Below are 18,425 nucleotides of genomic sequence, written 5' to 3' on the forward strand. Positions count from 1 at the left end.
ACTGGAATGGCCATAGCAGAAGCTTGGTTTTGTGCCCAGTGACACATTTTTTGTGTTGTTTTTAAGGTTTGTTTTTGGATTATTTGATAGAATCAAAGATGCCATGTATCTAATCAAGATGTCCAGGACCTCCAGCAGAAATATAGGCCCACAATATTAAAAATACAGCAGTATATTTCATTGTACACATGGGGTACTTTTTATCCCTATGTTCACCAAACCCTTCTTGAGTGTTTGTTGCTAAAAAGCTAATTTTTTAGTTACATCTGTCCATAGAAGCCAGTCCCATTTGAAGTTCCAGTCGTGTCTGATAACTGAATATGCTGGAGTTTGTTTTTGGATGAGAGCATTTTCTTTTCTTGATTTTTTTTTCTTGAAACCCTCCCAAACAACATGTGGTGTAGGTGCTGTTTGATTTTTTTTAAAGGTTTTCTGACCCCGAGACTCAATTATTTTCTGCAATTCTCCAGCTGTGGTCCTTGCAGAGTCTTTAGCCACTCAACCTCTCCTTCTCTCCGTGCATTAGGACGATATAGACACATGTCCTCTTCCAGGCAGATTTGTAACATTTTCTGTTGATTGGAAATTCTTAATTATTGCCCTGATGGTGGAAATTGGAATTTTCACTGCTCTAGCTCTTTTCTTAATGTCACTTTCTAATTTGTGAAGCTCAATTATCTTTTGCTGCACATCAGAAATATATTCTTTGGTTTTTCTCATTGTGATGGATGATTAAGGGAATTTGGCCTTTGTTTTCCCTCCTATTTATATTCCTGTGAAACAGGAAGCCATGGCTGGATAATTTCATGTTCATAATCACCCTGGTATGATCAAAATTGTAAATATGAATGGAAATATACTTCGCAGATATTTTACTCATAAGAATTTCTATTGTGTCCAACGTGTATTTGAGAAAAACATTTATTTCATAATGAGATTTTCCCCCATTTTCAATTGTTTTAGTTCAATGAAAGGTTAGAATTTAGTGTTTTAAAAAAAATAAAAGGTCAAAAGGATTAATAATGCAGGTTTATTTTCACAGCCTTCTTTGATCATATTTACCAAGGGTTCCAACAATTCTGACCACGTGTGTATGCACCAATGATTATTTTTGAGCACCAAAACATAATATTAGAATGATTTCTGAAGGATCCAGTGACAATGAAGAGTTCAAATGTGACCATCTTACAACAAAAAGAATGAAACCCCTATAGGACATAAAAGTGCCTGCACTTATACAGTCATTTCAACAAGACAAGTGTCAAAATAAAACAGCAAGCTCAAACACAGTTTTTTTTCTGCTGACTCACAAATAAACTCTCACACCACCTCGGGATATTCACTTTTCATTTCTGCTCATATCTTTTTATCACGAGACTCCTTAGCCTGGTCATTTGGCCATTGGTATCTACAATCTGAACTAAAGTGTCATTTGGCACAAGTTTCAGAGAACATGTTTGACGATTTACTAGAATTTTTTTTCTTTCTAGTTTAACCAGCACGTCTATCTTTAGTAAATTAAAATGTATACTAGGCTTTTAAATACTTGTTTGTTCAGTTACTTCAAACATTAGTTTCTCTCGTATTGCTTGCTATATCACCTTTTCTTCCCAAACGACAATTTTTCAAGTATTTTGTTTGTTTAATCGTCAAATTCAATCTTTAGCAGGACATCTGCATATCAAAACATCTCAGACATCTCAGTAGGCAGTTATTTCCATTACCACTCAGGTGCACTTGTTTTTTTCCAGTGCTACACATGTATTTTCAAGATTTGCTGTCCTATGTCATGTTTGTTACCAGACGGCTTTCAGACCCCCACCTACAGTACCTCCATACTAAAAACCCACCAAGATCTGCTGAAGGGGAAGCCCCTGCTTTGTTTTACTGTCATGTTTGGTATTTCTAGTTTATGACTTTTCATACTGATTCATCTGAAGATTCAGAACATATCATTCTAAGAACATACAACCTGTTTTGTGATCATAAAGAAATCGAGTGGACATACGTTCTTTGGTGCACGTTGTACAATGAGAGCACCAGTTGTAATTGCTGTTATTGTCGTCCGTGAAGAAGCCATTTCCACATGGGGCACACAGAGTAACAGGCATTTTTTGTTTGCAGTTCTCTAACACATACTCTCCTGTATAAACACACAGAATGGCAGGGAAACATGCATGTAATGAGAGACATTAGTGTGGCAGAATAATGCTGACTCTGACATTCATGAACGAGGTATTCAACGCTGACTGGTTTGAGAGTTTACAAAGTTGAGTTCAGAGAACAGGTCATCCTCATACGAGAAACGTGATGTGTCATTCTAAGACCTTAGGTAAATGTCATTAAACCAGACTATAGCTGAACCCTGAAATATCCTTACATAATGCAATCGGCCCATCCTGACTTTTTCAATCGAAATATGCCTCAAAAAGCCGAACATCATTTAAATGGTCTTGATTCTGTCTGCCTAAACAGTCTACAATCAATTCTATAGTAATTTGTCTCTAAAATTAGATTCTTTTAACGTTGCCTCAACCTAATGCCTAATCTCAACTCAAGTTCTTTTGCTTCAGTGCACTTTACGTTAATTATCTAATCTTAACTAAAGAACAGCTTAGTTCTTTCTCCTCTTAAGTACAACTCTGACTCAAATCTGCTCACAGTAATGAGGCAGCTGATTTCATTTACCTGGTTTACATTTTGTGCAGCATGTTTTGTCATTTAAGTACTCTGTTTTGTCATCGCACGACTGTGATTGGACGAGAGGAAGGACATGTGATGAAAGCAGGAGGACACTGAGCAGGGTAAGCATCTTACTGGAAGAGAAAAAAAGAAGCGTGTGAAGGTTCAGAATGACACATGACACCTGGAATGACTTTAAATGTGTTCGCAGATCATGTAAAAAGTCATACAAATCATGAATATATTACTTGGCTGTAACTGGCCTTACTTCGTGTTAAATATTTAATGTGATACTTACTGATAAATAACTTTTTGGTTATATTATGTTCCCTTCCTTTATATTGATCTTTTGTCACAAATTATGATCAATTACATATGTGACCCTGGACCACAAAACCAGTCATAAGGGTCAATTTTCTATAGAATATAAAAGCAGTGTATATATATATATATACATATATATAGACAGTTATATATATATATAGAGAGAGAGAGAGACAGTGAGATATATATATATATATATATATATATATACACACACATAGCATTTAGTAGAAATGTTATCTTTTTATCTTTTCATAACATATATATTTTTATTTATGATTTTTGTTTTACTTTTGAAAAGTTATATATTTAAAAAAAATTACATTTTTCCAAAACAAATACAAATTTTGTTGAAACAAACAATGAGTCAATAATGTTATTTTGCCATTGCTCATCTCTATACTCTGTACGAATAAGTGAATGAAATATGTGTCAATGATTATACAATGAATGTTACAAAAAACACCAGACAGATCCGGCCCCTCGCTTGCTAAATTCAGCTTGACCTAGTTACGTTTTTGTAGTTGTCATTCAATTTAACTTTTAATTGACATTGATAAAACTGTTTGCATTCTTACAATAAGATCACAATAGATTTGCTGCAACATCACATGCAAGTATGTAATTTTTTACCATTCCTGTTAAATCACACATCCTTTACATACGCTCTAAGATAGTGAAGTCTTCAGAAGATAGTGACTGAAGTCTTACCTTGAAAGTGTGTACCAGATAGGAGACAGTGAGAAAAAGACGAGAGCTGTGAGTTAGTCGAGCCCCTCTGAAACTTTGAAGATGAGGGGACAACTCTTCAGCATTAAATCTTTATCAGAAATGTCAGATGAGTCATATTTAAACTAAGTTCAACCAACGTTATGAATAACTCTGCCTTAGGACCCCCAATAGCAGCAGGAGGTCTTTCTGTTGATATTTCTCCTGCGCCTCTTTTTCCTCTACCCCAAATGTTCCATTAAAGGTTTTCTGTCTTGGTTTAACTTTTAACTAGTTCCAAAACAAACTCTCTCTTTCTCTCCATCTCTCTTTGAAACGAATACATGCGCACACAAACACTCTAGATGAAAAGGGTCTTGTGTCTCATTCTGAGTAAAAGCATGAGTAAAAAGACAAGCTCTTTAACAGTCACTCATTCTGAGATGTGAGATTAGTAGTGAGGCCAGTGGTTGAATAACGTCCAATCGCACAGAATCCATGAAGCTCGTCATTTTATCCTGAGTTTAGAATAAAACGTCTGCTTAGCATAAAGTACATTATGTCTGAGAGCTGCCATAACGGTTTCTATTTTGGGTTTATTTTCCAAAACATGAATTCACTTAATCTAATCTTAATCTGATAACTTTTTCCCCCTAACTGTTACTCACACTTACGAGCTGTCAACTCATTGGTTTTATTCAGTGGAATTGATACCACTATTAGAAAAGAGTCATGTCCTTCTTGTAGTTTGTAGATCAGACATGCCACCGCAGCACACGTGCACACACACAAGTGCAGTAGTGTTTACAGTAAAAGGAGGGCTCACCACAACATTGCTACAAATGCGAAGATATAAGAAATGTTACCTCAGCACCTGCAGATAACATCACCTGCTGACAGGCAGGCAGCTTTACTGAACTCTAGGCTTCAAGTAAAAGAGTTTTCCCCTTATGAGTGAGTTCTCTCCTCTAAGCAGTCACATTAGGTCAACCTGAATTTCTATTCCGTCACATACCTGTTACTGGCGTGGTGTGTTTTCGTATTTAAGCATGTTTCCTCTTAATATTTTCACACTTTCCTTTATAGGCGACAGTTGAAATTGTGAACTAACCGATGTTCTTTTGAAGGTTGCAGATGAAAATCCTGACTGATAATGAAATGTTTTCTTTTAACATTTATACTGTCATTTTTGTCAATTTTAGTCATCTCTTGCAGAGAAACTGTGTTCAGCAATATGTTCAGTAGCCAGATTCATAAGAAAGTAGTTATGAAATTTCTTCAGATAAGTTTGGTAGAAGTGCAATTCTTGAAAATGTTCTCAAATATTGAAGTATTCTCAAAGGCTTGAAAATGACAAGGCTGAGTGGCTTTTTATAATGTGCTGTGTGTTTGAAATAGATATTTTTTAATATATTTAGATAATCGCTTGACATGTATGGCTAAGACAGGAAATGAGGGTGTTAAAGCACATTCTAAAGTGTTCTTTCGCTGCATTTCACTTGTTGCTGTCAGACTGGTGAAGATTACTTCCCTAGTAAAAAAGTAATATATTTGAAATACATTTATTTCATACTAAGTATAGTTCAAATTTATTAACATATTTACTGACATATCGCTTGAGACTTACTGATATAAAATTATAATTAAACTTTATTTGGGGTAATTTATTTCTTAATATTAAGCCTAAAATATTTTAATATCATTATTGATAAGGATTGTATGATCTTTGAATAATATCAGGCTTTAAATGCAAGATATTTAAAGTGTACCTGAAGTAGTTCCATTTTAGCACAGTCAAATATACTTACAGTATATCTTTAGTTGAACTTCAGCACTACTTCCGGACAATTAAAGTGCATTAAGTACAAAATTAGTTGTTCTAATTTAGCAGACTTTAAGTATACCAGTTTAGTATACTAAAAGTACAATTGCAGGGTATTTTTATTAAGCGCATAAATACGTAAATGCATTTGTGGTATACTTAGCATGAAATAAATGTATTTCGAATACGTATTTAATTTTTCACTAGGGGAGCCTGTTGCACTGAAGAGAGTTAGTGAATTTCTAATTCAGCAAAAAAGGTCACACAGAACCAGGACTTATCATTGTTTACGCTCTTGATGATTTGTATCACTTTAGAGTACTCACGCAGATCCCTAGTAGCTATCGTTGCAATATTTCATAACAACAATTATTCTGAAACCAATAAATTCATTTAAAATCCTACCTTTCAGAATTTAAGACAAGAACAGGATAATTAGTGTAATGATGATGGAAGGAACCTGATGCTGCAGAATAAGCCATGAGTAATAGGGAAGTTACAAAAATGATATTGAGGTGGAGAGAAGGTGGGGCCATGGCAGGGTTAATGGAGGGAGGTACTAGGATGGAGTGAGGAGTAGAAAACCACAGTGGAGCAGGAGGGTCACAAACTCTCGGATAAGGAGATGAAACAGAGGATCATGGTGGATCTGGCAGAACAGTAAATTGTGGTGAAGCCGGTGACGCTAAAGGTTCTTGGGAGAACAAATGGAGCAGAAGGATGAGGAAGACTCAATGAAGATGAGCTTAAAGTCTAGATCAGTGGTTCTCAATTCCAGTCCTCGCGTACCAGCGCTCTGCACATTTTGTATGTATCTCTTATCACTCCAGACGTTTGCTCTACTTGACCTGCGAAGTGGACAACACAGGATATTCCGCCATGATTCCAGTTCGAAAGGAGCGTATATGTTCCATTCAAAGGGCATTAAAGTGTGCGAGATGTGAATTTAAATTGTATTTATTTACAGAGGTATATTATTTCACACTTCACACTTCATTTTCGCAAATCTGTGAATGAATGTTCCAAGGTGAAATAAACTTCAACGGATTTTCCTTGCTCAGGGAGTAGGAAACAAAAAACATTGTGTAGGGACCATGTCAATCGGAACACAGTTCATGCATAGACCTCTCTTCTAATGAGCTGGTTATGCGGATCAGGTGTGTTAAATAGCTAAGAGAGACATGCAAAATATGCAGAGCGGTGGTTTATGGAACCAGAGAAGGAACAATAGCCCAGAGGTAGGTAGCCTGAGATGTAACCGGGAAGTCCCCAATGCTGGGTGGGACCAGCGGAAGACGAACAATAGCCCTGGGTGGAACAAAGGAGTCCACTGCACTGTACAGAACCAGAAGAGGATGGGAAGCTAAAGCCGTAGGCTGAGGAGGAGAAAAGGTTGGGGAACTGGCTCTGGGACGGACTTTCCAGTGGGAGCTGGTACTGAGATGGATGAGGCTTCCAACTGATGGGCAAAACACAGGGAGTTTTGGAGAAAGAAGCCCTTGCACTGAGCACAAGGAACTTCAAAACTCTCTGGAAGTTTATGCACTGACATACAGGTAGACGAAATGAGAATAGGTGGGGGGGCGGGGGGGGGTGCTTACATTTGGCTGAATCTCTGGCAAGTTGACGTAGCATCTGCAGGGCTGTTACTTACTGTAGTTCGGCCAACTAACTATAATGTCTCCATTCAGATGGTGTCAACTTCATCTGTTGCATTCTTGAAGTAACATTCTATAAGGTGGCTTCCATGGTCAAAAGAATGCAGTTGCAGACAGAATTTAGTAACACCAAAAAATGAGAAGGTGGTATACTGTACAAACTCAGTACTTAGAGATGGAAACTGAACAAACAAAAAGAAAAGAAAAGAAAAGCAGGTAATATACTCAAGTCCAACACTAACAGAAGGACCTTACATGAGTCCGACCATTAGTCTGATGATTACAGTTTTGATGGCCGGTGAGGATAATCGCTTGACATGTATGGCTAAAACAGGAAATGAGGGTGTTAAAGCACATTCTAAAGTGTTCTTTCGCTGCATTTCACTTGTTGCTGTCAGACTGGTGAAGATTACTTCCCTAGTAAAAAAGTTATATATTTAAAATACATTTATTTCATACTAAATACAGTTCAAATCTATTAATATATTTACTTACATATCGCTCGAGACTTACTGATATAAAATTATAATGCACATTTCTTAATATTAAGTATAAAATGTTTTTTTTTAATGTCAATATTAATGAGGATTGCATGATCTCTGAATAACATTTGTCTTTAAATGCAATATATTTAAAGTGTACCTGAAGTATACTTGCAATAGTTCCACTTCAGCACAATCAAATATACTTCAGTATATCTTTAGTTGGACTTCAGCAATACTTCCGCACAAGTGCATGAAGTACAAAATTAGTTCAATTTTCAATTTAGCAGACTTTAAGTATACCAGTTTAGTATACCGTAAGTACAGTTGCAGGGTATTTTTATTTAGCACATAAATACGCAAATGTATTTGTAGTATGCTTTGAATCTGAATTGCCTTCAGCGTTCTGCCCTGCTGATATTGGAAACAAATATCATGCTTGTGCATTTAACTTAGACTGGTTGTGTAATCTTGCGGCAAACCATGTTGGTGCAATATTGGCCCTGTTGGTCAAGCTAATGAAACAGCAGTATCTTGCTGACTGAGCAGGCAAAATGTCTGTGGTTTATCAACCTTGTAAGGCCTGGAATCAGTTATTTATGTGGTTGTGTGCAGCCATTCTATTCACCAGACCTTTAGTATAGCCAAATAAATATATTTCCATTCAGTGTATGTGGAAGGCAAACAACTAACATTTGTGCCCAACACCAACTAAACTGTCCCAGAAAAACCATTGCAACCCATTTTTAAGGTTCTTATGGACTAGATAGACAAATTGTGAGTCATCTGAACAGTAGCAGCAGTTACCTGCAGTGTTTGATTCACTACAATTATTCAGTTCATGGCAACACAAACACCACTATTCATCCTTTTCCTCCCTCTTTCAAGCTTTCAGCAAGGCATTCTTGGAAGGTTAATGGAATACAACCAGTATTAGTGTTCTTTTAACTACCATCAGATAGAAAAACGAAAAATAGTTAAATAAAAAATATGTGCTTATCATACAATGTGAATTAAATATCAGACCTTTAAGAAGATCTTTAACAGCATAATATGTTATTTGTTTTTGTTTTGAATTAATTTTGGCACCATGCTAAAGAACAATCCGTGGGCCATTTGTACAATCTCCATGGTTACATTGCAGGTCACAGGGGAAATGGAGACAGGATGTGGTTTCAGAAGTGAGGAAGTTATTTCTTCGCCTCAGTATGCAGCTAAGTACGTACATTCTGTCTGCAACAATCAAAAAAAGTCTTTAACTTCTTCCTCAACTCAGTGAAGAGTTTAAGATCTTATCAAGGTCATATTAGCTGGAGAAAAATAAAGACAAAACATGCTATTTCAAAACAAAGATAATTTCCTTAGTTATTATGCAATGCAATGCAATACCACACACATACTTTTTTTCATACATAAATTTGTATTTATTTTTATGTTAAGTCTGATATATGGCCTTACTTAAACTGATAATTCACTCATAAATGATAATGCTGTCACTCACCCTCAGGTGAACTCATATGACTTCCTTTCTTACATGGAACACAAAAGGAGAAATTCTGAAGAATTACTCTTCTGATCCATGCATTGAGAATGTCAACCTCAAATGGGGCAAAAAGTCACCATAACGTGATAAAAGCGGTCCACGTGAAGTCATATGATCGCTTTTTGTGGCAAACAGACTGAAATTTTAATCTGCAGACTTGCTCAACTGGGGTCGGCTCATCCAGACTGCAAATTAGGGGCAAAAGTCATGTAAGTAGAGATGTCTGATTTGTGAAGAATGATTTGAGTCGGATCTTTTCAAAGAATCGGTTGATCTTATTTATAAAACCGCTCTGAATGATTCAATCTGATCGTGTTCTAAGTTCAAATCATTCACTCAGTAATGCAGCTGCAAGTTGCAACCATTAACCAGAATATTCAAAATGTCTTTTTTTAGTTTCACGAATTAAGAAATTCATGACATGAGGGTGATTAGACTAAATTATGATTTTCATTTTGGGGTTAATTATGGCTTTTTTAAGTCTAGTTTGACATTCTGATATATAAACCCTAGTAAAAAAAAAGTTATATATTTAAAATACATTTATTTCATACTAAGTATAGTTCAAATCTATTAACATATTTACTGACATATAACTTGAGACCGATATAAAAATGATAATTAAACTTTATTTGGAGTACTTAATATTAAACCTAAAATGTGTTTTAATGTCATTATTGATGAGGATTGGATCTTTGAATAATACTGGTCTTTAAATGCAAGAAATTTAAAGTGCACCTAAAGTTTACTTGCAATAGTTCTACTTTAGCACAAAAATATATATACTTCAGTATATCTTTAGTTGGACTTCAGCACTACTTCTGCACAATTAAAGTGCAAAATTTGTTGTATAGCACAGCAGTTTAGTAGGCCTATACCAAAAGTACAATTGCAGTGTATTTTTATTAAGTACACAATATGTAAATGTATTTGTAGCATACATAGCACGAAATAAATGTATTTCAAATACATTTTAGTATATTTATTTTTCACAAGGGAAGGCTATGTGCATATATGGTAAGTATCCAACGCACAACAAAAGACATTCACACAGACAGTAATAGGCTACCTTTAGTACATTGACCAAGGACGTATTGTGTCCCTCAATGTGCCGCTATCACTGTGTAAATACTGTGATTTTCTCAAAGTTGCTACAGAAGCTTTAGAGTATTTTCGGTTTCATCCAGACTCTCGAATTCCTTCATGAGAATTGGCACGAGAGGAGGAGTTGTTGTGACGCATAACATTTCCAGTTAAAGACTGCCCTTCTCCTCCGAGGAAATGGACGGTAGCGATACTTCACCCATCTCACATTTTTTAAAAAGTTTTTAAATATAGGCTATATTTTAGCTCTATTGGGGATGATAGAACGCTTCTGGGAGAGTACGAAAAGACAATGTTGGATCGCCATGAGTAGAGGTAAGTTCACGCGCTGTAAAATCTCCATACGGAACTCGATTGTTATCTCTAATGTGGCACTTTTAAGTGTGGGTGTCGAGATTGTACCGTGGTTTGAAACGGATGGAAATGTTAAAGCGTCTCCCCGTTTGCCGTCTTTCCTAGTGTACATGTCTGTGGGGGTCTGAAGATCTTTAACAGCATAATATGTTATTTGTTTTTGTTTTGAATTAATTTTGGCACCATGCTAAAGAACAATCCGGCTGGAATTAACAATAAAAACTGTATTTTAGATGTTACTGTGTGTGGTTTGTAAGGCACTGTACATGTACTGTGTCATGTAGGCACTATTTCGCAATAGGTTACTGTAAGAATAATCTGCTTGATAGGCTACAAGGACATCAGAGTTCATGAAAACTGTTGTTTTTCTTTATTAGATAAAGCTGTGAAATTAATAATGTGTAAAATATTAACTCGTACCTACACTTTCCCCTCTCCTCTGTCTGCACAGTGTGTTTGGTGAAGTGAGAAGTACTGCTTTAGCGCCCCCTATAGCGGCCATGAGGAAATGTCAGCTGTTCGCTTATGTATTGCTGGTAAGATAGTATTCGCAGAGAATTTATTCAGCCATGAACCTTCATTTTCAAAAGTGCCCCAGGTGGCCATCTAAAATACTTTATTAAAAGGTTGTGTTGGGCTGCTTTTCATCATGGTTGACTATGATTAAAGGCATGTTTTAATTGGTTAATTATTCAGTGACTTTACCTATACATAAAATTAATAGTCAGGTTCCATAATCTAATTTTAACTACCGGTATATCATATAAACATTTTAGGACAGACCTACATTGAGATTTCGCAAGTTATGATGAGTGTAAGTCATGTGTCAGTGTAATTTCATTAAAAAAAGAAAACATTAATAAGGACTACCTTACCCACAATTCTAAAGAAATATCCACCAATCACAGAAGCTTCTCTTTTATATCGTTATAGTTCATTCCTCAAAATAATTTATGAGGCACTTCTTTTTCATCACTCATTATTTGATCGGACTTCTACATGTTAAGACATAAAAAAAAAAAAAAAATTATTATTAACTGAACACAAAATTAAACATGTGACGAGGCTAACATATGTAATGAGATAATGTGATAGCAATATAGCATATTAATATTTCAATCATTTATCTTGTATTAATGCTTGCTGTTGGTAATAAAAATTGTAGGTGGTAAACAATCTGAACGTAGCCATTCATTCATCCAATTTTCATTTTCATAATAATAAGTATAGTAATAATAATAAGTGGAAAAGTTGTGTGCGAGGTACTACTTCTGGTTTATTCACCACACTTGAAAGGAAAGGTAAAATAAAGCACTTTTCATTGTAAAATACAGTATTGCACTGTGCACTCACAAATAATATAAGGTGCATGCTATCACAGTCATTTCCCGTGGTATTTTTAACCTAAATGATCTTTTCTTCCCAACAGGCTCTAATCAGCCAGTCATATACAATATCAAATTTTGCCATTAGTGGAGGTCAGACTGTGAAAAGAACTTGTCCTGATAATGAATACTGGAATAATAAGGGATTCTGCTGTGATAAATGTCATCCAGGTAAAGCAAATTTAAATACAGGCTTTATGTTATAGATGTACAGAGTGTATATCCTTTCAATAAATTCTGTGACTGCTGTGTTTTTTTGGTTAGAAGTACATTTATCATATAATGGAGCAAAGCTGTTAACATTTAAAACAGTTACTATGGATAATGAGTAGCAACAGAGTATGTTTGTTTTTCAAAGAAACCCTTTGTTCAGCTTTCATTGATGGTTTTGTTTTGTCCTTTGTCCTTCTGTTTTCTATTCTAGGGTTTAAATTGAAAGAGAAATGCCCTGAACCAAATAAGAGGTCCGAATGTGTAAAATGTGAGAATGGAACCTACCTAGATAACTCAAACTACAATGAAAACTGCTTCAGTTGCAGGAAGTGCAACAAAGGTAATGCCATTTTAAAACTTTGATTTTCGTATTTCTTGTTATTGAAGAGGTAGTTAACCCAAAAATGAAAATTCTGTCATCATTTACATAACTGTTACATCATTCCAAATCCGTATGACTTTCTTGCTTCTGCGGAACACATTTTGGAAAAATGTCTTAACGGTGTTTGTCTAAACAATGAAAGTAAGTGGGGTCAATTTAATTGACTTTAAAGGGGTCATATGATGCGATTTCAATTTTTCCGTTATCTTTGGAGTGTTACAAGCTCTTGGTGCATAAAGAAGATATGTAAAACAAAAAAACACTAAGACATTTTTAAAAATAACTTATTTTGTGTTTCACCGTATAAGGGTGAGTAAATGATGACAATTTCATTTTGGGATGAAAGTATCCCTTTAATATGTGGATGATTGTTAAAAACTTCACACAACCAATTAATTTTACCTTTGCTCAGTTTTCATATGTCTTTCATCCTTTAATCACAGACCATTCCATAGAGATATCACCATGTACATTCAAAAGCAATAGGGTGTGTGGGTGTGAGCCTGAATACTACTATAAGAAATTAGGCGACTTGGGATGGGAATGTTCTAGCTGTAATAAGTGTGGATCTGGGCAGCTGATAGCTGCGAAATGTAAGTCCCTCAAGCTTAATAAAGCTACGTAAATAAATTAAAGCTATATATTAATCTTGTTTTTACATTATAGGATACCCTTAGTTAATGTTTTCACTTTTGTCAGGTGCTGGGGAACAGAATACAAAGTGTCAATGCAAAGAAAACCATTATGCTGTCAAGGGCAAAAACCTCTGTGAGCTGTGTGTTAAGTAAGTCACACTTCGGTACTCTTCAAAATCCTGCGGGCACTTGTTATGATGTGGCACTTGTTCGGAGGTTAAGTTGACGAATGCACTCATTCATCTTTTGATTTTGAAAAGTCTACAAGTACAGACGTCCTTCCTTGCATTTATGTCTGCTGTCCTGAAAATGTTATGTTAAAGGTGAAGCGTGACATTTTCTGTGTTGCAATGCTTTACATTTCATGCTAATGTGCAGAGACATACTCTACATAAGTACACTTATGAATTCAGAAGCATTTAACTACACAAGCTCAGTTTTGTGCGTTGTTGCATTTTGAAATGCGTTTAACTGAAATGAATAACTCAATACAAGTACACATCTCGGATATTATAGTCATTTTAAATTTGACATTTATTCTAAATAATTTTATTTTGAATTTTATGTTTCACTCTGTTATTGTTGGTTTTAGTTTAGTTTTTTTTAGTTTTAGTATTTTAGAATTTTTAGTATTTAATTTATTATTATTATTATTATTATTTTACTCTTAGTATTTTAGGTCTACTACAATTAAGGTGCTAATTGGTATAATTTTTAAAAAAAAGTTTAATGCCATTAAATTTGCCAGGACAGTTTTGATCTAGTGGCAATTGCAGGTTGGAATCTATTTTTTATATAATTTACTTTATGATAAATTTTTCAGTTAAAAATGTATTTCGTTTTCATTTTTTGTAACAATAATAATCCATGCTGTCAGCGAATGGGAATCAATTTTGTCTTCTTTTTTTTTAAATCAACTACTGTCAGTATGAAGAGAACTTTCCTGAGCCAGTTAGTTACATGCATAAAAGATGCACTTAATGTTGTAATGACGCTGACCAAGCTCTCCTTTTTGTGTTCAAGTATACTTGCGTAAATGTCTGGCCCAAGACAGACAGGATGATTCACCTTTAAATTATTTTATAAATATTGAAAAACTGAAGTGAGAATATCTACAAATGACAAACTATCCTTTATAAAAACCTTTATTCGGAATGCGTTCCCTGTTGTTTCTGCTCATCCACATACATACACTGAAGTGTACTGAATTAGCACATGAAAATTGTTTTAATGGGTAATTAACAGATACATTTACAGATCTTTAGACATGGCAGACAAAATAATCAACATGTGTGTTCTTTATATCTTATAGATGTCAGGATGAGTGTCCACACTTGTGCAAATCCACCACACCTCCTAACCCTTTAAGGTCTGCCAACCCAACTAGTCCTTCAGGTGAGTACTGACCTGGGACATTTCCTCTGAGGAGGCAAGAGAGGCAGTGCCTCTTCAAAAAACTGGATGAGAAAACTATGCAAATATTGCAAGATATGAAATTAAAAAGAAAATCACTAGTTTTTTTTAAGTAAACACTACAACAGCGATTACAGCAGGAGGCTGCATCTCTCTTGCCTCTCCTAAGCCTATTGAGTTTTAACAGATCCCTAAGGCATGTGGTGGGTTTCATAAGGGGTACAGTAAGTTGAGAATGAATGGGGGGATATCACATGAGAAGAGGCTATGATTTGGTTCATGTAATAAATCCCGCCTCCAGTTTTTGTATTTGTCACACGTTCGCTTATCAGTCTGAATGAACAAACCGATGGCATTAATGGGAAGCCTAATTAAAATGTAAAAAAAAAAAGTCACGTCAAAATAAAACTTCAAATCGCCTGAAAACATGATCTGTGGGATTTTTTTAGTGAGCAATTAGCTTGGTGAAATTTCTTGTTTATGACTAATGATCTGAAAAGTTGACTGTTAATAAGAACAGCTGAATAGTCATTATTATTGAATAGTTATTGTTTTGGAATGAATGTAAAAAAAAATGCTTAAAACACTAGCTTGATGAGATTTCTACTTGGTTTTAATAAATAGAACATTACTTGCATTACAAAATAGAACTGGGTAACACTTTATTTTAATGTGTCCTTGTTACACATGTTGCATATACTTACTATTATAATAACAATAAATTATTCATAATTACATGCAAGTAACCCTAAACCAAACCCTAATCCTAACCCTAACCATATAGTAATTAATATTACTCAATACTTAAATGTATAATTACACTAACAAGGACACCTTAAAATAAAGTGTAACCTAGAGTAGTATTTTTATTTATTTTTTATACTGTAAGTAATGTTTATTTAACCAGGAAAATGTGTAACTGAGACAAGAATTTACATTTGATTTATTTTCTAAAAAAAACCCACCACTGCACACCACTGGTACTGATCAACATCCATCCAAAAATGCGTATCCTTTGGAAATCGAAAATATTGAAAAAGCTGGTGTCTGTTGGCTTTCCTAATATTGTGGATGCCAGACAGGCTACTGTATGGCTTTAGAGTGTATCGATAAAGAGAGCTAGTACTAAAATGTTTTTAGAAAGCATGAGTAATCTTGGGAAGTCCCCTCTAAGGTTCCTTTGAATTTGTCTAGCCATGACTAAGCAAAACGTCTCTGTATGGTCCAAAAACAACACGTGTCCTCAGGCAAGAAATAATATTGAGGACTGATTTTATTTGGTTTGTTTCTGGTCTCATTGATGTTTCAGGCTCAATACCTCAAATACTGGTCCCTGTGGGTGCATGCATCATGGTTCTAGCACTGGGAGTGTTCATGTTATACGAGGGCATCAGACTTTGGAAGAAAAAGAGGCATGCTTTGTCATCGCAGAAATCATCACCTGCTTCCGAAGATCAGGTAAAATGCTTGATTGACCTATGACAAACAATGACAAAGACACCACAACCATTCTTCTTCACAATGCGAGTGATTCACATCTGATGCTAAACACATAATTACTGTAGCTCTGTTTTTACAGAAGATGATTCAGCTTTTATCGTAAATACTAATACTAATATTTCTATCACAGGGACCCCCATCTGAACTCTCAGCCAATGACAAATAATATTAATAGAATTGCACTAATGTCTTTCAGAAATAAATGCTAAAGTGGTGCTGTATTAACTGTTTTCTGTTTTAAATAGTTATACTGTTAGTTAAATGGTTATATATTTTTAAATGTAATGTATTCCTGTGATGGTAACGCCAAACTTTCAGCAGCCATTTCTCCAGGCAGCATTTCTTCGGAAATGATTTAATATGCTGATTATTGTCATTGTTGAAAACACTTGTGCTCCTTAATATGTTTGTGAAAACCGTGATACTTTTCAGTATTCTTTGATGAATAGAAAATAAAAAAAACAGCATTTATTTGTTTGTTGAAGACCCCTGATGTAGAAATTTTAAAATAAATTCTTAAATAATTATTAGGCCATAGACACCTGCAGTATTTTTTTTTTTTAATGTTATTATTGTATTGTTTATTAAGTAATTCATATATATTTTTAATGTTTTCCACAGACATTGATTATCACAGTGGCACCAGACACAGAACACAATGAGAGCGTTCCTTTCACAAAACAGCCGTGCGAAACAGAACAAAATGGAAAACTCCCAGACTGCGTCCCAAGAGAGATCAAATGTATGTCTGTGTTTATTTGTTTCTACACATAAATCCCTTATTTAGGCTTAAGTGATGCTGCTTAAATATGATTCACGTCTGTTGTCGTTCTTTCTCTGACTTTCACTTTTGTAGTTCACAAGTTCTTCTATTTTGTGCTGGACGAGGTGCCTTTTGGAAGATTTAAAGAGCTTGTACGTCGACTTGGTGTTTCTGAGCAGAGCATTGACAGGGCGGAACAAGACCACAGGAACAGCAAAGATGCCCACTACCAGATGCTGAAGGTTTGGAGTGACAGCGGCAGTGGAGGAGGGAACAATGTTTTGCCATGTCACCGCATCCAGATGTTCGTAGACACTCTGAAGGACATGTATTTGGTCAACTGTGCAGACAACATCGAGAGCAGGTTCCTTTCATGGGACCCAAGCACTTCACACTGAGGCCATTAGAAGAGAAAGAAGAAAAGGGCATTAAATAGAGAACTTAACCTCCACCGATTTCCATTGGATTCCTTTGAGAGTGGAAGTGCGTCTACAGCTGTTTTTTGGCCATGTCATATTTCCAGTTGTCTGAAGATTTCACACTAATTTTTTTATGAATATGCTTATGTTCTATGTTTGTATGCAAGCTTTTTTTTTAGTGCTGTCAACGTAAATGTATCTGAATGAGGGTGGTGGGGTGGTTGGGGTTTGGGTTGTAATATTTCAGATATGTATTGGAGATAACATAACCATGCATATTCTCTCCAAGTTTACATTTACATTTACATTTAGACGTTTAGCAGACGCTTTTATCCGTCTGTAAGTTCTTCTTATCATAGCACAGATCTCACAATAACATGTCCAGATCACACACCTACACACACACACACCCACACACACACACACATATATACACTGTTAAACATTTTAAGAAAGGTTTTTGTTCTGTTAGTTTTTTAAGGTTTTTTTTTTTTTTGGGAAAGAATTTTGAAAGAAGATTATGTTCACTAAGACTGCATTTATTTGATCAAAAATAGTCCAAACTATTTTTTCCTGTGGTTTTTAGCAGCCTTTACTCCAGTCTTCAGTGTTAAACTTAAAAAACCATGAGATTCTTATTCCTTTCATTTCAATTTCTTACATTTTCTTTTTTGGCGGTGACCTGGGCATGTTCTTGACAGGTTTTGTGAGAGGCCTTATTGACCCATTAATGCCTCCAACTGTATATATGAATTTAATGCTGATAGCAGTGGTATTTGCATGTACAAAACAAAAACAGTTTATAATTGCATTTGTATTTGAGGGGTATTTTATACAATTTGAGAGGTGATTTATATTATTGCATTATTCCACGGGCTAATATGGGGCTTCAGCTGGAAACTAGCATTAAAATTCAATGCAAATGCAAATTATAAAGCTAATTCGACCACAGATGTTTTTTTGTTTTTTTGCCTTAATGGAAAATTCCTATATAAATAAACCATATATGCTGGAAAAACATGGTGCAGAAACAGAAAA

At 35.1% G+C, this 18,425-nt stretch overlaps 1 protein-coding gene and 1 long non-coding RNA gene across 2 annotated transcripts in view; one reads left to right on the plus strand and one right to left on the minus strand.

Moving 5' to 3' along the window:
• LOC107748907 (uncharacterized) overlaps positions 1-11,159 on the minus strand; it is a 23,575-nt gene extending 12,416 nt beyond the window's left edge. The window contains exons 1-3 of the long non-coding RNA XR_001640973.1: positions 11,098-11,159; positions 2,689-2,816; positions 2,009-2,143 (exon numbers count right to left, since the gene is read on the minus strand). This is a non-coding gene — a long non-coding RNA (uncharacterized LOC107748907). The remainder of the gene's footprint in view (positions 1-2,008; positions 2,144-2,688; positions 2,817-11,097) is intronic.
• Positions 10,464-18,335, plus strand: LOC107748890 (tumor necrosis factor receptor superfamily member 1A-like). Its single transcript, XM_016563893.1, has 10 exons — positions 10,464-10,638; positions 11,129-11,213; positions 12,107-12,233; positions 12,487-12,615; positions 13,101-13,250; positions 13,357-13,441; positions 14,605-14,687; positions 16,015-16,163; positions 16,827-16,947; positions 17,062-18,335. The coding sequence occupies exons 2-10, from the start codon at positions 11,178-11,180 to the stop codon at positions 17,364-17,366; spliced, it is 1,185 nt and encodes a 394-aa protein (XP_016419379.1). The 5' UTR covers positions 10,464-10,638; positions 11,129-11,177; the 3' UTR covers positions 17,367-18,335.
• Positions 18,336-18,425: the final 90 nt, after the last annotated feature.

Source organism: Sinocyclocheilus rhinocerous, unplaced genomic scaffold (genome assembly GCF_001515625.1).
Source record: "Sinocyclocheilus rhinocerous isolate Xijiao unplaced genomic scaffold, SAMN03320098_v1.1 scaffold491, whole genome shotgun sequence".
Taxonomy (NCBI): Eukaryota; Metazoa; Chordata; class Actinopteri; order Cypriniformes; family Cyprinidae; genus Sinocyclocheilus; species Sinocyclocheilus rhinocerous.

Excerpts from the sequence above, each read along its gene's own strand:
- LOC107748890 (XM_016563893.1), top strand. The coding sequence starts at position 11,178 with ATGAGGAAATGTCAGCTGTTCGCTTATGTATTGCTG. Across the intron at positions 13,251-13,356 it reads GCAGCTGATAGCTGCGAAAT|GTGCTGGGGAACAGAATACA; the intron begins GTAAGTCCCTCA and ends CACTTTTGTCAG. Across the intron at positions 16,164-16,826 it reads CACCTGCTTCCGAAGATCAG|ACATTGATTATCACAGTGGC; the intron begins GTAAAATGCTTG and ends TGTTTTCCACAG.